This window comes from Anopheles arabiensis, chromosome 2, assembly GCF_016920715.1.
Source record: "Anopheles arabiensis isolate DONGOLA chromosome 2, AaraD3, whole genome shotgun sequence".
NCBI lineage: Eukaryota > Metazoa > Arthropoda > Insecta > Diptera > Culicidae > Anopheles > Anopheles arabiensis.
Window position 1 is genome coordinate 101481113 of NC_053517.1, and position 18188 is coordinate 101499300.

The following is an 18188-nucleotide window of genomic DNA, read 5'->3' on the forward strand; positions in this document are numbered from 1 at the left end:
ACGACACGATTAATTAGCCTAATCGTCGTGTGATTCACTCCTTCGGCACCTTTTTCTCCTGCTAATAATCCGGTTTCGTGTTCGAACGCCGGTAGTACCACCGTGGAGGGGGGGGGGGGGGGTGGATGGGCCACTTATTAATACCAAGGTGTCATCGGGCCGCGCCGGAGGGACACATTTTTCACCAAAAGGAAAGGGGCGGCAGCAGCAGCAGCATTATATTTTTAGCCCATTTAATCACAAACTCTTCCACCGAACTCTTCCGGTGTGGGATGTCGCGGAGTGGCGGCCACTAAAATTAAACACCGATCGATGGATGCGGCATTGGGGGGGGGGACATATGGGGCACGCACCGGGATTAAATTTGGAAACTGGTGGTGACAAAAAATGCGAAGAATGACAAACATTTTGGACACAGCTAGCCAACCGGCACCTTTGCTTCGGTTGTGGTGGTTATGGCGCCATGGTCGCGCACTTTTTCTGCTTGTTGTTATGACAGGTTTACGAGCTTATTTTGCCTGAAGAACACACACACACACACCGATCCACAGACTCTTTGGGGTGTATTTTTTTGAATATTTGGGATCCCGTAGAGGAACCACAGTACGCGTGTTGTAGGTCTAATGTAGTACCTGCGTTCCACCATGTCGAACAAGTATAGAACAAGTCATCGACAATAGTTTGAGTGGTCACAACAATACCGAAATGTAGCGGCTTTAGTCCTTTCCTGCGGGAAGATATCAACTAATCTTCAGACCTGTGTCATAACCCATTTCATCTGACACTAGATAACATATTCATGTGACTGCTTAAGTCCTCCACTCGTGTATGTAGTTGAAGGTACCTCAAAGTCTCTTACAATGTCACTAGCTGATGTTCCAAAAACGTCAGAAATACCTCAGAGTACTTTCTATGGCACTGGATGATGTTCCAAGGTGATTGGAAGTACCTCAAAGTCACTTACAATGGAACTGGATGAGGTTCCAAAATAGTTGGATGTGCCTCAAAGTCACTAACAATGGCACTAGCTGATGTTTCAAAGAAGTCGGAAGTATCTCAGAGTACTTTCTACGGCTCTGGATGATGTTCCAAGGTGGTTGAATGTAACCCAATGTCACTTACAATGGCACTAACTGATATTCTAAGGTGGTTGGATGTACCTCAGCGTACCTTCTACAGCACTGGATGATGTTCCAAGTTGATTGGTAGTACCTCAAAGACACTTGCAATGACACATGTCCCATCGTAGTTGGACATCATCCTCAGTGGAGTACCTCAGAGACACCATTAAGGCCACCGCCACCCTGCTTCCCACGGTGCCGTTGCGTTGCCCAATTTCTCAACCGTTCCTTAACCTTACTCCACCCCTCACAAAGCGCATAAATCCATAAAAATCACACCCAGCACAATAAAAGCAGCATTAAGAACGAAATCACGACACGCATAGCTCGCATTGCTCGCATTCCAGAGTTCAGGACCGCGGCTGGCGCTGGTAAACCTGGGTGTGAGAAACCCCCAAGAAGTGTCTGCACGAACGGGACCTCCACGGGAGGGGAGCACGCAATGGCGCCTCCGGGGAGTATGTTGGATGCCACAGTTGGAGGCGCCAAACCCGCTCGGTATGCAAATTAATTACCGTGACGAGCAACGAGGGACCGGGACCGGGACCGGGGTGCATGATGGGAGCATGATAAATAAAATTAATTTGATGCTATCTCGTGGGGGTGATGGAAAAAGAGAGAGAGAGAGAGAGAAAGCGAGAGATGGCTAACAGTTCGGGCTGCGTGGAGTGATTTGACTGCAAGCTTAAAGTTATGAAATCATCGTCCTGGCTACTGTGCAGAGACAAACATTCACATGCAAAGCGGTCAAAAGAACTGGTGATGCTTAGGTTTTTTTTTGTTTTGCTGCGTGTGTCTTGCAGACCCGCAGGTTATGATCCAAAGAAAACAAACATGGAACGTTCGGACGATCGCCAGGGTGGTTTACTGCAGGCGCCAGCTTTCTGCAAGTGGTCGGTGGTGGTTGGCGCCTGCTTGTTGGCGCCCATGCTGCTCGAGAAGACCCTGTGGGAGGTCTCCCGCGCGGCTTTGGGGATTGGATTTAAATGCATTTGACAGGTTGTTTTGGTTGGTCGAAAAGTTCAGGAATATGAAAGAAACACGAACACAACTTGATCATTGGTTTGGCCGAATGATCGTGTGGCAGGAACGTCTCTATAGTGCGCCAGAGCCAGTGCACGATCGACCCCAAAACCGTTTGGTTCTTGGCAGCCAAATCCAGTAAAATCTGGTTTCCTCTAAGAGCTGAACGAGTTCTCGAATATTCGTAATAGGTGAGCATTTGAATCGCGAGGAGCATTTTTCTGGTGTAACAAATCAAATTTAACACAAACATGTAGCTAGTCGATTGAGTCCTCTCTTATGCTGGATTATGGCTAAGGCGTTAAAAACTAGCGCGATCGTTTTCTAAAGGGAAAAAAGAGAAAGCCTTTTCGGTTGGAAAGCTCGTGCAAATAACCAAATTCAATAGAAAAAGTACTAAATCCTAGAATATTGCAGGTAGAATTCGTCTACTAAATAAGGAAACACAACAACGTGGACTTGCACGTTAGTGGAGAGTGAGAGAGTTCAACTTCTCCTGGTTCTATACGGACAGCAAATCATCTGGGGCAAAGGTGTCAAACATGATTATTATTTCACCTGACTGTCTGTCTTTTGACAACATTTGTTCGATTCAATTTAATTTTGTTATTGATCAAAGGCTCGTTTCGGAATGGTTGGGAATTACTATAATTATACAAATTCAACTAAAATTCCTGAATTGCTATGATATTTCCTATGTTAATTCCTACGTTGCACATTTACTGCCGGGAATGGTTTGTAGACAGGAACTAGAACTGTATCCGGAATAACTCCAGGTACAGCTCCAGAAAAGGAATAAAATCGGAATATATTTCTAGACCAGTATGAGTTCATCATAGGTTACAGTACTGATATTAATTCTTGATCGGTTCCTGTACATGGGATCATGATCGGATTGGTATAGGTTCAGTATCAGGTCCAGTAAGGGTTTGGTTTTGGTTTTATATCTTTTCATGGGTCGTCAGTTCCTTATTTAAATAGGGGTTTGAAGCCCATAAGTTCAGTATACATCTCAGAGTAAATGGGATCTTCGAAACTAGCCATGTAAGCGGGCCAAATTAGCTAGTTGGATGAAAATATTACAAAGACATCTGTCTGGAGCACTCTTGAGAAGTTTTCAAATACTTTTCAAAGCCCTTTCAATGTTGATCAGTTCAGGACTAACGTTATGAAACAAATGTCAACGGCAGAGTCCTAACCTACATGAAGATTGGTTTATTTAACACCTGAAATATTAATTCAGGTATAATTAACAGTGCTTGACACATTTTACAGTACAACAAGACTCAGCAATAGCCTAACACACGTTTACGTTAATTATGCTTAATCTTTAATCTTCTGATTGTTTGTTACGCCGCCTAGGAGACAAACTCTACTTGCATCTAATTTAAAAAACCCTTCCAATTACGTCCAAGCACGGTTTGACACCCTTGCAATTGCCGGTTGGAAGTGGCCGGTGAGCAGCGGGCAGGCACACAGCAGCATCAATTAACTCATCGGCCAGAGCTAGCACGAGTAACAGAGACACACACAAGAAAAGGAGAGAGGCCAAGAGCTAAAACGGCCAACATTAGAGAGAGACGGAGGGTGAGAGCGAGTCCGCTGAGAGCAAGGATGCTCCGGTGGGCTGCTGCCCCCGTCGGGTGGAACGGGAGCCGGGTTGTGCGAGCGAGGAACCGCGGCGCGGAATTGCGCGGGTGATTTGTTTTTCCACCGGTTTCTTAAAAGGAAACGGTCCGTTTCGCTCGGCGCTCAATCGTATTGAGAACGTGGTAGGATGCAGACATCGGCCGTCCGTGGTCCGCAGCATCATCAGTAGCAGCAGCAGCAGCAGCAGTAGCAGCAGTACGGGCACAGTCGCGTCGTTACGCACTGAGCGTTACAACGGTAACGGTTCTACCCCGAAAGGGCCTTCCCGTCTCGCACCTTCCGCCTTTGCTGATAACGGACAAATTGAGTTGTGCGGAGGCGCCAGTGAGTGTGTCTGTGTGTGCGTGTTACATGGTGATGAGAAGGCCCGGTGCCCGGTGTGAAAAACAGGGGCAAAGCAGGCCGTCGGCGTTACGCCGCTTATCGGGGAGTTCGGGTCAACCGTGAGTCGTGAGAGTTGTTCCAGCGCGATTGGCCGTAACGCCCGAACCCTCCTGCGTGAACGGACGACCACAGAGACAAGCAAAGTGCGATCTTCGATCGGAGGTGAACGGTTTGGTTTTAAAGCGTGTTTCTTTTCGCACAAGCGTGCGAGAGAGCGAGTTAAGTTCGCTTCGTCTGTGGTGTGCGGCAGTGCGGCGGATAAGGCACGTTGCGCCGAGTGATTCATCTACTATTTGCAAATCTCGATTGGCAATGCCAAGACTTCCCGTAGGAAAAGAGACATTGAAATCTTCCCGTGTGCATGTCTAGACGACGGCGTCTTATCAGACCCGCCAGTGACACACACGCACCAACATACACACACACACGGACCACAGTGCTGAAGTTGGAAGATTCTTGATCATTAGACTCTCCTTCCCTTTCTGTCTCTCTCTCTCTCTCTCTCTGCTTTGGGATGGGCATGGGTGAAAGTCCCACTTTTTTGGTATTTTCCATGCTTTTCTTCCTTTCTAATTCTTTCTAACTCTTCCTCCTCCATTTTGCGGGTTTTTCGAGGGGAAGAAGAGGGAGTTGGTTTGAGCTACCGTTACGGGGCAATAATATGAGCTGCTTTGGGCTGCAGAAATTGGACTCCTTCTGCGAGTGAGGCAAAATAATCGAATCGGTAGCCGCCGGCGCTGCCTTTTTATTGTTTGTTGTCCTTCTTTCCAGCCCTCCGCCGCGGTAGTATTGGGTGATCGTGTGTGTGTGTGTGTGTGTGTGAGCGAGCGCTCGTGGTGGCGCTAGACGATCGTTTGGAGAGGGCTCCGCTTTGCGGATTATCGCTGAGCCAAGCAAACCAGGCGGGCGCGTAAAAACGTAAACACCGCGGCCTGTGGGCCCCTGGGGTGGTGTACAGCCATGCATGCATGCATGCATTTGCATGCCTTTGGACAAGGGAGGGCCGGCCCGAAGACGAGCAAAAAAAGATTGTAATGCACGACACAACTACCTACCACGATCTCGCCGAACGCGCGCGCACTACATGCGGAGTGAGTGATTGGCAGCGGTTGGTCGAGCGAGGTTTGCGCCAAGTCATCAAACCGAACGCGGGGCACGCAACCAATCGGCAGAAAAGCACACATAGTGTAAGCGCGCGCGCGCGTATAATCTCGAGAGTGAACGCGCCCAAACGCGGTTGTTGTTGCGCCAGAGTACAGAGATCGAGCGCGCGCGCGTCGCGAGACTCTTCCGGCAGCTTCCCGCTCTGTGTCGATGGCGCGGTACCCGATCGACCCGATCAGCTGCCGATCAGCTGGTGGCTCGGCTAGTGGCTCTGTGTGGAGCCAAGTCCAGCGGAGTGTGTTGGTAGAAGCAGAACACTCAATGTGTGTAGAGTAGGGTGAAAGTGAACGCTCCGTGAGACTTCGGTGCGATTGTTTAGAGGCCGAGCTGCCACTATCCTTTCGTTCGCCCGCGTGTGTCTGTGAGTTTGTGTGAGTGTTACAGGTTGTTGATTAAAGTGTTGCTTTCTTTCCTAGCCCTCTCTCACTTTCTAGATTCTAAAGTGCAAAAGTGTCCAAATTTCACCGTGCGCGCGAGCGTGCGTTTCTGTGTGCAAGTGTGCCCAGTGCGTGTGACACAAACTAACGATAGTGATAGTGTGGCGCCCAACTCTATACTCTCACCAGTGTTGATTGCTTTTTGGTGTTTGAAACAATCCCAACAAAAAAAAAAAAGTGTCACAACTCTCCAATCCGAACATCGAAAAAACACAGCAGCAGCAGCGATGGCGACGCTGCTGTACACGATCATCGGCATGACGGCTTCGGCCTCGCTGAACTGTGCGGTGCGGCGCGAAATATCGCCCTGCACCTGCTCGCCCGGGCTGTTCGCGAACAACATCGACGTGAAGTGCGAGCAGATGGAGTCGTTCGGGCAGGTAGTGAACGCGCTGCAGGACCGCTTCACCGAGGATCACAACATCTGGCTGACGATTTCGCACTCGCAGCTGCTCGATCTGGCCGCGCTTTCGTTCTGGGAGATGAACATGAACATCAAATCGCTGCGGATAAACTTTGACAATCTGAGGTAAGCATGAGGGGGGGGGGGGTGGAATTCCCTGGTAAACTAACTTGCTGAAAGCCCGCTACAGGCGTGGGCCGTTGTTGTTGTGATTGATTGGCAAATTCTCCCCCGTTGCGCGATTGGAGCGCGATTGACGTTGGCGCGCATGACGCGCATCAAACGATCCGATCAATTGATAACGGTGGCGATCTCGGGATCACGCTCAGGAAGGATCATTGAATCGCGCCCACACACACACACACACACGCTCATCCTATGTGTGGTGAGTGATCGTTTTGGTGGTGCGCTTATCAGGGTCCCCGAGAGTCCCCGATAACACGGCGGAGGAACCCACGCGGCAATCACCAACACGCTAAAGGAGAGGAGGCTGTGTAAAAGTGCGATCGTTGCCGTACGTAATCCGCTCGTTACCCTGGCGTAGCCGTGGCGTTGTAAACAAATAACAACACTCTCTCAACACCGCGACGTCGTTGGTGGCGCAGTTGGCTAAGCGGTGTGTGAGTACCCTCCAAACGCTCACCTATCGAAGCAGCGCAGCGTTGGTGGTTGACGCGTGTTGTGACGGATGGCGCACTTCAACAAAGACACACACACAGCGTCCAGCCGCGGAGGAATCAGGTTTCGCGGTGCTGTAATACACACGCAACCGGGGCCCGAAAGTCGTGTGACGTTGGAGCGATGTGGCTGTGAACGACGGCAAACGGCTACATTTGGCATTAAATTACTGAAGCAAAGCTGCATTAAATGTTCCACAGCGGCAACGCAGTTTGTAAATAAAACGTCCGTCGGTTGAATTAATTAGACATCCATTCACACCCTTATCAGTGTGCCAAACTGTGGCCAAAAACTGCCAACTGGCAACTGCAAGCACAAGCACATGACACATGCAGCACAACAAGTCACAGGCAGATGCAGTCAGACAACCCTGGACGACATGCCCTGCTACCCTGCTCCTTAATTTTTGGCTTTTTGACTGCGTCGTATTTACTCAGCTGCATCCGTGTCAACCCTCATCCTTTGCTCGTGTTTCATCTCCTTTGCTTTTAGGGAAGGGATTTAGTGTGTGTGTGTGTGTGTGTGTGTGTGTGTGTCTCACGCACTTGCCTTTCGCCGTCCGTATTACCTGCCACAACCCGGGGCACAGCACGGCACCCACCCGATGGATGGATGGATGGAAGGATGGGAAATTTGAGCAGTTCGGTTGGGTTTTCCCTCCCCCGGCTGACGGGCCGCAAAGCAAACACGGCAGCCCACAGTCCTGTGGGTTTCGATCGCTGAGAAGATGCGTTTGAAAATAATACTTTCCCACCCACCATCTTCCAGGAACGAAGCATCTCACCCGCACGTCGCACTGTCAATGAAATACGCCAACCAGGGACGTGCGCGCGGGTTTTGTGCTTCTTCTTCGTGCGGGAAAACCCCGTTTTTGGTCTTTTTTTGTTTGCTGCCGTGACGTTGTGACAGTTAACGGTTATAGCGGGAATTTGATTTTCGCTTTACCTCGGGGCTGGTGCTGCTGCTGGTGGTCGCGTTGTATGAGATCAAATTTGGTTTCAAGTTTGACAAGCAGAGGTTGGCATGTACCATCTGGATGTGCTGCGTGTGTGTACGGCCCACCAGGCGTCCGCTTTGGGCTTTGTGGTGTTTGCTTGCGTACGATTTGAGGGAGCGGGAACAAAAAAACAACACGACTAGCGAGAAATTCTTAGAAATTCGCTTACACCGAAGCAATTTTTTACGATTTCTATGCAGAACACACTTCGAATATTTATTCCTGGCAGTTGTTCGTTAATACCAGGAAGCATTGTCTTAAATCTGCTCTAAAAAATCCAAAAATTCTTAGGTTTTTCCTTAAATTTCATGTTTTATATATTCGCTTCAACTACGAATATCAAAACCTGGCGTATGCATTGAAGAATAATCACAAAACATTATTCCATGCTGTACATTTTGCTTAAATCTTTAGTAAATTAAGCCTCTCAAATGTTCTAAATGTTTCAACGTCGTCCCTCGTGAATAGAAACTATAATAAACCTCTACGACCTTGTTAGTCAGTTTCGATTTTAATTCGGATATTAGGATACTGCTTCAAAAATATTGGAGTAGTATCCGAGAGCCTTAGTCGGTCTCGCAGTACAGTCGTACTCGTACGACTTAACAACACGCCCGTCATGGCCCCAAATGGACCGTGCCGCCATACGTAGGGCTGACTATCCTGCTATGGGGGATAATCCATAAGTCACTGAAAGCCAAGCCCACAAGTGGGTTCAGGCAGGCCTTGACCGACAACGGTTGTTGAGCCAAAAGAAGAAGTATCCGAGAGCCTTCGATCATTACAGATACGTACACCTTGCCATGCCACCGTGGTTATCCAGATTTTAGGATCCACGATTCCGTACTACAACAGAAATAAGGTTTTTTTCGTTTTACAAAACCATCAAGGGCCTTTTCTGAGTCATTGTCTACTGCCCCGACGAGGTCAAGAACAACTGATGTCCTCTACGGATCACAAATTCCTCTTATTCGAATTATTTTGCACGACCTATCCGATTGCTACAGTCTCTCGAACCAGGACCTTCTCACTTTAACAACACTTCAATATCTTAAAAAATTACAAACAAGAGGAGCTCAATGTGTATATGATTATGTTTGTTTGGCTTAGAGAGGCTTAATCGCGCTTTGGCCACATTTCCAAAAGACCAAAAGATCAACCAAAAGAGCGCAAAATCTGCAAACTCTATTCTGTTTGTGAGAAAATTCGTGAATTTATAACACAAAAGTGCAATGCTTATATGTAAAACGACATCCAATGCAACCCAAAACTACCCCAAGCTGGCAGAATGCGGTCCGTATTGAAACCACTGCGTAGAATGGTACCGGGCGGACACGTTACGAAGCAAAACCCTGGTGTCCAACCAAACGCGGGGTTCGCGGTTTGGTCCGCATCGTCACATCGTCCAGTGGCACTAACCAGTTGACACCGACCGGGACACAGGGTTTAATTGAATTACCATTGATTGATTTCAATTATCGGTCGACTCCAATCAAATCATATCAAACGGCGCACCACGGCGCCACAACTCTCGGTCGCTCTGTCATGTTGGCGAACCCCGTGGAACCCCGGCACTCCGACAAAATGAACTTCCCTCTTGGACTCTTCCCCCCCCCCCGCTCCAGAGCGGGAGACTTGGAGAAGAAAACAATCACGCATCATTCAGCATCCCGCGTGGAGGAGAAATCTTGCCAAGATCGTCGAGCACACCACACGCACACGCGGTAACATGATGGTGGTGGCGCTAGCCAGTCGCTTAAACAGCGGTCCCCGGGGTTCGATTTTCTCCAACTTGACCCCACGGTGTTGACCCCGGCGAGAAAGCGTGTACACAGCGGGTCCCGCCGGGTTCTGTGCCAGCTTCCAATTCCCAGGAAACGGAACGACAAAGAGTCCGTTTTATCCATCGCGTGGTTAGCGAAGCATTCGCCAGTGGGCAACGATCGCGCGCGACGGTTTGTTCTGATGCAAATGCAATGCGCCCGCCTTCCCAACGGCGGAGGGTTTGGCCGATAGTGATCAGGGCGAGAAGAAATGGTCGCAACGGAAGTGTTCTTGGAGTTCTTGTATTTGCCCTGATGCATCAAATGAGGTGCAACGGCACCGACTGGAACTGTGGTAGGAGTTTGGTACGCAGACCGGAAGAATTTTGAAGATCTCTTCAAGATATTGTACCTCGTACGGCATCAAAGCGTCGCATAATTGCGACCATGCTGCATGGCTGCAGATACATTCTAAACACAGGGAATTGACGATAATCCACACGATTCGTTTTCTTTAATGGTCTTACCAGACTTTGTTAGAAAAAGACATTTCCATCCAGTCATGCCATAATTCGGTGTGCATCTATCCATTAAATCTCCTTGTCTGACTGGAGCACGCTTTGTCAGTAAAGGCATTAGGTCTTAGTCTAAGGTATTAGCGAGATTGTATCTTGTTGGACATAACCAGGCAATACCTGGATAGTGGAATTAAACGATAGAAAGCAACTAATTCATCATTTACGTCAGTGGAAAACGACTGAAATGAAATAGACGCCTTGGAGCGATAGTGATCTAAACGCCACCCACCACAAATTCGTTCGCCACTGACCGAGCTGAACCACTCTAATGTACAACGAAAGCCTAATTTTATCTTCCACTTGCAAAAAGCAAAAAGGACTACGGACAGGACTGTGGATCGATCAAATCGACTCAAATCGATAGCCGTCGAGAGAGAAAAAAAACACACAGTGCTGAGTAATGCTGACGCAAAACAACGAACTTCCCTCCGCTTCACCGCGTGCTTGAAAGTCCACCGCACCATCGATCGGGTCTCGGGCCGCGAACCCGAAAGGGATATTCGCTTATGGTACGCGTCATTCTAATTTGAAACAAACCCAACCCAACCCAGGTTGGTTGGTAAACGTTGGAAGAGGCGCATTAAAAAAACGGAAAAGCAAACGGTGTGTGTGTGACTTATCACGCTTCTTGGCGCTACGATCAGCTGCGACCGCGGTTAATGGGTGCCACCCCACGTGTGAAGTTCCGTTTTACCGCTGTGGCACGTTCGCTTTACCAACAGATTTACCAGGTCGAAAAAGGGCAAGAAGAGAAGGTGAGTTTGTGTGTGTGTGCTTGAGGGAGAGCGACTATGTTCGCGTAGGAAACGTGTTGAATCTTTGCGAGCGATCTAAGACCGAAACGACACGGCATGGAAGAGGAACGACCACTCTTCTCTCTACACGCTATGGCGCAGTAGCATAGGATTAGGAGTGTGTTTTGTGTGTGTGTGCGTTAAAGTTAAACAGTTGCGAAAAAAAAGGGACATATTTAACCAGTGGGAATGAGGAACGGGAATCTTTCACGTAGAAAAGGCGTCAACTGAAGGTTATATGAATAGTTGCTGATAATTTTGATCTTAGTACAATAATCTTATTTAATGCAATTATTGTAATTGGTGCAGGCGCATTTCAAAGGTTCTTTGGTTGTCCTAATAATGACTGAAATTACTTTAAGGTCCTTCCAGCTATCTCAGGATCTTCCAGACTTGATATCGTTTATGTTCCCTATGTCTTCAGGATCTTCGGATAGGTCGCAAAGACCAAAGGTCGCCCGTAGTTGGATATATATTGGACGTAGTTGCACGCACGTCTATTTTGAACGCTCAAAAGATCTTCTAGGACCGTGTCCCGAATGTCTCGGAGATAAGTCAGGAATAGTGATGATAAAAATGAAGATTTCGTCGGAATCGATTCCTACGATAGCTACGAAGTCTTCTGGAATCGATTCCAGATAGTAGGTCCGGAATTAGTTTCCGGAATCGATTCCGAAATCGGCTCCGAAATTGGTTCTGAAATCGGTTCCGGAATCAGCTCCGGAATTGGTTCCGGAAACGGCTCCGGAATCGGCTCCTGAATTGGTTCCAGAATCGGCTTCGGAATTGGTTCCGGAATCGGCTCCGGAATTGGAATTGGCTCCGGAAACTGAATCGGCTCCGGATTCGGAATCGGCTCCGGAATCGGATTAGGCTTCGAAATCATCGAAATAATCAGCTCCGGAATCGATATCGGTTCCGGAATTGGCTCCGGTACCAAAATCGGCTACGACATCGAAATTGACTCCGATATCAGAATTGGCTTCGAAACGGAGTCGGTTTCGGCTTCTTCATAGGAATAGGCGTCCAATGATGCTACGTGTTAATAGAGGCAAAGAATCAAAATTGACTTGCAAATGATCTATTCACATGGAGATTCCCGGACTTAATTCGCTTCCCAAACTTCTTATTTCAATTCAAAAACTAATTCTCATTCCGGAGCAAACTCCATTTCTGGAGTCAAGCCTGATTCCGTTACCGGAGCAAATTCCGATTCCCAGGTCGATTCCAATTCCGGAGGCGATTCTGATTCCGGAGCCGATCCCGGAATCGATTCGGCTCCGGATTCAACTTCAACAATTCTGACTAGTGGTGGGAGACTAGTCAGGATTGTCTGCCACAATATCCCAGAGCTCAGTGGGATTGGGAGCTCTCTCTCTCTCTATCTCTTCAAGGAGTAATATAACGATCCTGAACGATACAGATCGTTAAAAATACAGTGAGAATGATAAGCAAAAGAAAGATCGCGATCTTGAAAATGTCGCTGACAACCGATAACTACCCCTCATATGTCTTGTCAAACATTGATTAAAATATGGCCAAAGTTATGAATATCGTTTGTCTGGCTCCATTGCTCGTCTGCTTCATCGTCTGACGACCACCACAAAACAGTCTCCTCACAAGAATACCTCGCACAACAAGAGACTTTTCACTTTTTCGCTAATTGATTCAGCAAAATTTAAAGAAGTTCAAGAAGTTTTACGATCCATAACCGGCGACGACCAAAAGCTTCCTGATGGGACGCAGGCAGCCCCCCGGGTTGGTGGTGGCTGTCTCAGAGACAGGGAACGCTTCTTCATCGATAACGCGCGCGTGTGTGTGTGTGTGTATGCCAATCGTATCGGAGGGAGAGGTAGAAACCAAGGTCCGAACGGAAGGGACGGCGTTATCAATCAGCAGTAACAAATCGGAACGTGTTCTGCTGCAGAATGCGCCTGGGGATGGCGTGCTTTGGGGAAGGGGGGTTATGGGGAGCCCATAACAATAATGTTTAATAATTTCAGCACTGATTTACGATCGTGTTAATTGGTTCAGGGCACCTCACGCGCCTGATCGGAGCTGCGCATGATGATGATGCGCACCAGAACTGCGCGAGCAACATATTGCCCCTGAACGCCTGAGCGTGTTTGGTTGGTTGGTTGGTTGCAAACTGTTGCACAGTATGTTGCACAGTTTTGTCAACTGGCCCCAAGCGCATAGCCCGTCGTCCGTCGAACGTCACTTGGAGTGTATTAATTAATTAAATCAGAACTTATGAAGCCATTTAACGCCTACGGCCTAACACGCGGACACACCGCTACTACACGACGATGACGCTCGGTATGCGGCGGCTGCTACACTGCCTCAATGTTGATGGGTTAACAACAATAGCAAGAGAAGATAAAGAAAAAAAAGGAACAAAACCGGGCAGCAATCAAGCGATGGCTTGATTTATACTGACCCATGCTCACACCGTCCATTCATGAGCGTTTGTTCACATTGCAGGCAGGCGCACTGGTGAATAAAAACAAACACAAATGGGCTCACCCGCGGGCGTGATCGGGATGCACACTGGTTCTCGTACTGTCATCGCGCCATGCCTGTTTACTATTTTGGTGCAAACGAAAGGTCAACAAGATGCTTTGATTGCTGCTGACGCCCATCGGCTGCTTACAACAAGCTGCCTGGGGCCTGGCGGCACTCAAAAGCACTGCTACAAAGTGTTGTACTAAAACCATGTGCTAAAAACTCATACTCATACTCCATGGAAGCATTGCTTCTAACCTAAAGATATGTTTTTAAATTTTTAAATAATAACAAAAACCAATCTCGCATTCTCTCGCCCTCCCGTCAGTCATCTTCCGGTGTCTTCGTTCCGCAACTTACCCCGGCTCGATCTGTTCAGCGCGGCGGACAACCTGCTCGAGGAGATACCGCCGGACATGTTCGAGCAGATGCCGAACCTCGGCACACTGGATATGGCCCGCAGCCGCATCCGCTACATCTCCGGCGACACGTTCCGGCATCTGCAGAACCTGCGCCACCTGATCATGGGCAACAATCAGCTGCAGCGCATCGATACGGACGCACTGCCGAAAACGATCCACTCGCTGCAGCTCAGCGTGAACCAGCTGCGCTCACTGAACGGCAGCATCCGGCATCTGGACGAGCTGAAGCTGCTGTTCATCAACGAGAACAATCTGACCACGCTGGACGGTGAGCTGCCGCTCGGGTCGCCGAATCTGATGATGATCACCGCGCAGAACAATCAGCTCGAGCAGCTGCCGGGCGAGTTGCGCTTTCTGAAGAATCTCGACAACCTGTGCGTCCCCGGCAATCGGCTCCGGTCGCTCGATGGACTGCTGGCCCGCGCCACCCATCTGACGAAGCTGCTCGCCCAGGACAACCAGATCAGTGAGCTGCGGCGGGACGAGTTTCTCGAAGCGGAACGGCTGGAGGAGTTGAACCTGGCGGGCAATTGGCTGGTCAACCTGAACGGCTCGCTGCTCAACTGCAAGGGGCTGATCAATGCGAACTTTAGCGAGAATCGGCTGCAGGAGTTTTCGCTCCAGGAGGTGGCCGGTTTGCGCAAGCTGCGGCTGCTGGACCTGTCCCACAACCGGATCGAGGTGCTGAGCGGCCGGATGGAGAACATGATCGATTCGGGGCTGATCATTTCCGAGCTGCGGCTGAACAACAACCGGCTCAGGTCGCTGGACGGCGCACTGATGGGGCTGAACAATCTGCGCATCCTGAACGTGGCCCACAACGAGCTGCAGACGATCACGCCGAACGATCTGATCGGGATGGAGGAGCTGGAGCGGCTGGATCTGTCATTCAATCAGCTCAAGACACTGGAGGAACTGTCCAAGGTAAGAGAGCTATACTTCCCAGAGATTTACCCCCAAGAACATTGATTTACGACATCTTCCTTCTTTTTGTGGTAGACGTTCCTGCCCTCGCTGGAGTCACTGAATGCGTCCTACAACCAGCTGACGACGATGCACAAGGACTTCCACGGTTTGCCGATCCTGTGCGTGGCCGACCTTTCGAAGAACATGATCCGGGAGTTGTCGGTGGATCTTGTCTCCAACACGCGCTGCAGCAATCATGGAGTGCCCAATCGATTGGAGATCTTCCTCGATGGTACGTGTTAACTCTTTTGGATATTGTTTAGGACCAATCCCTATGTTCGTCTATCTTCATCTCTGTTTTCTCCAGAAAATCCCGTCCTCTGCAATGAATCGCTCCCGGAGCTGATCAACCAGATGGAGTTCTACCACACCCGCCTGAACGGGGTGGCCCACTGTATCGTCCCGCAGCAGATGCCGGTCGAGACGCCGATCTTTATCCAGCCGCCGATCGCGATGCTCCAGCCACTCCTCAAACCGCAGGCCCCGCTCGTACCCTCAAACGTCATGATTCAGCCACCATCGATTGTGCAGATTCTCGTCCCGTCCACGCTTGTCATGCCGGCGGCAGCCGCAGTTGCACCACCGCCACCACCACCAGCAGCCGCGGTACCGGTAGTACCTTCCGCTTCTGTCCCGCTTGCAGCTCCGATTCTTCCTCCAGGCGTTCCTCTAGCCCTCGCTACCGTCGCACCCATACCGATCCTGTACGAAGCTTCGACCAGTGCACCACCACCACCACCACCCGTGCCAGTGTCCGTTGTGGCGGCTCATCCACCGATCGGTTCCGCTGGTGTAGTTAGCGTGGCAGCGTCCCCTTCCACCAACGGCCCGTTATCATCGCTCCCAAACACCATCCAGAAGACGCACGCTACCGACGACGAGCTGCTACCCCCCAACGAGGACGAACTAGACGACGAACCGGGCGTGAGTGTGCTCACCATCCCGCAGCAGCAACCGTACGATGAGCTCAAGTACGAAACTGGCCCGGAACAGCACGATCGGGCCGGCGGAGCGACACAAAATCGCGACGAAAACAATGATGTCGGACGTTCGGCAGCGGGCGGATCCGAGCATGGCAGCGCGTCGGACGGTGGACACGACGGATTGCCCACTGTGCCGACTACCACCACCACCACCATGCAGACCATCCTGGAGTTTAAGAACCTGATCCACGACGACGGCAGCTACGGCGGGGCGGGATTGGCTTCCTCGTCCGCCATCTTGGTGCTGCCGCCGGAGGTGCTGCCGCTGCCGCTGGACAAAGCGCAAGGGCTGGCGACGGAACCGGAGGAGGAGCCGCCGGAAACGCAGCAAGACCAACACGTGGAGCTGGAAAGTGATTTGCAGTGAGGTGGAGGGGATTGGACGGGAGGCACGAGTGCGGCAGAGCACACGCAAATGGAGCACGTGTTGCGAGCGCGTGCTTTACTGTGAGGAAGATGGCGCGCTGCGCGTCCAAAATGGCGACGATCATTCGATCAGTGGCGGCGCGAGAGCGAGATAGAGAGAGAGATAGAAGGAGAGTATGTGGTAGTTTTGGAGTGTGCGTTTGAGTGTGTGTGAGTGTTTTAGGGCTATTTAGGGCCAGGGCTGTTTAGCTTAGGATGATAATGACTGAACGATTTCTGGAGGTAGAGAGAGCGAGAGAGAGAGAGAGAGAGAAACAGAGTTATACTAGAGATCGAACACGATCTTGAGATGGACACGAACACTTGACAGTAACGACATGACGATAGAGGGAGAAAGAGAGAGCGAGAGAGATTTTGCAAAGAGTTCGTTTTTTATCTCTCCTAATTTTTGTTTGTTGCGCATTGTAGATGATGAAGGCAGTTTTAAATTATTCAGATGCCGTTCTTCACGACCCAAAGGAATTCTTGTGTAGTAAAATGTGTGAGTGTGTGTGCATGCGTGAGTGTGATGGTGATTGTGTCTGTGTGTGAGTGAATGTGTGGTATGTACGGAATTAGTCAGTATCGTGTGGCGGAGAGTAACGAACTATAATGTAGCAGCTTAAGTAATACGACACTCGAATTTGTCCTCTGCGTGTGTGTGTGTGTGTGGGTGTGAGTGTGTGTAAGCGTATTATCCCTTTCAAAACAAAACTAGCGAAGAAGCAGCGGCGACCGATTCGGTGACATTTGACCTGTGCGTGGAATCGCATTCTGTTTCGAATGAGCGAATATGTTGTTAACGTGCCATCTGATTGCATACAGATTTAAGCCAAACTGTTCTAATGAGTAGGAGTAATTCAATTATATTCCTCTTTTCACGCTAACTTTCATTTTTGCATCCCATTCAGTTGGCATGACTTAAAAATTGAGCTTGCTTCGGTTAGAGGACCGACAGTGGTGTTAGGGAAATACGATCTTTTTTTTTTTCTTTTTTTTAGCTTGTTTTAGCTACTTCCTATGGCAAAAAGTAGTGAAGGATAAAGCCAGTAAAAAAGGAAAAGAAAAGGAAAACAAAAATAGTATATATTAAACATGCATATTTTGCTGGAAACGCAAGAGATAAACACGCAACAATAATGAGCAGAGAACGCACAAGCTCTCCTTTTGAAAAATCACAGTAGAGATGAACAATTTACTACAGCCCCAGTTTGAGCAAATTGACACTAATAATCTTCTTCCTTTTTTTTTGTAATGTTAATGATATTTCTACTAGCGACTAGTGAGAGGATATTAATGACTTTAATATAATAATAATAATGATTACTACTATTATTATCGATAGCACACGCAGACACACGCATACGTAGTACTGTGAAAGGGAAAAAGTTAGGAGAGGAGTTGGCAAAGCAAAAAAAAGGGAGGGCAAACCCGACCCAACACACGATCATAACAACAAATTTGAGGAAGAGAAGGTCACCCAGTAGGCGGACAGGTGAAGCATGCATTAGGCAAGAGAGCTGGGCTGCTATTATCAGAGAGTTGTAATTATTTTGTACGATGATTTAGGTGCATTTTGGAGCAATCACACACACACACTCTGCTTCCCTCCGAAACGCAAAAAAACGAAACGGGGCTACTCTTCCAGCAGACGACCTAGTATTGACAGAACGCATATGTGCATTTCAAAGCGACGGCTAATAACGGCCAAGACACCGTGTGTGTGTGTGTGTGTGGTGGCGCACAAACGTGCGTGCAACGTGGTTTCGCGATGTATTGCTTCTACAGTTAAAAGTGAATTTAATTGCAAATAAAAGTTAAGGAAATCAAACCATCGCTTGTTGTGTTTGCTGTTGCCGTTGTTGCTGCTGTTTGAAATTTGAATTAGTCCAACCGGTTGCTGTGTACCGGGTTG

General features: G+C 49.1%; 1 protein-coding gene across 3 annotated transcripts; it reads left to right on the forward strand.

Moving 5' to 3' along the window:
* Positions 1-3904: 3904 nt before the first annotated feature.
* LOC120898010 (insulin-like growth factor-binding protein complex acid labile subunit) lies at positions 3905-18104 on the forward strand. 3 transcript variants are annotated; one of them, XM_040303292.1, is made up of 5 exons: positions 3905-4031; positions 5759-6308; positions 13826-14843; positions 14919-15117; positions 15193-18104. In XM_040303292.1, exons 2-5 carry the CDS (start codon positions 6007-6009, stop codon positions 16233-16235), a joined length of 2562 nt encoding a protein of 853 aa, XP_040159226.1. In that variant the 5' UTR covers positions 3905-4031; positions 5759-6006; the 3' UTR covers positions 16236-18104. The 3 variants fall into 3 exon arrangements, with proteins under 3 accessions (XP_040159226.1, XP_040159227.1, XP_040159228.1); XM_040303293.1 differs by having other exon boundaries at positions 3911-3989; XM_040303294.1 differs by lacking the exon at positions 3905-4031 and adding an exon at positions 5313-5605.
* Positions 18105-18188: the final 84 nt, after the last annotated feature.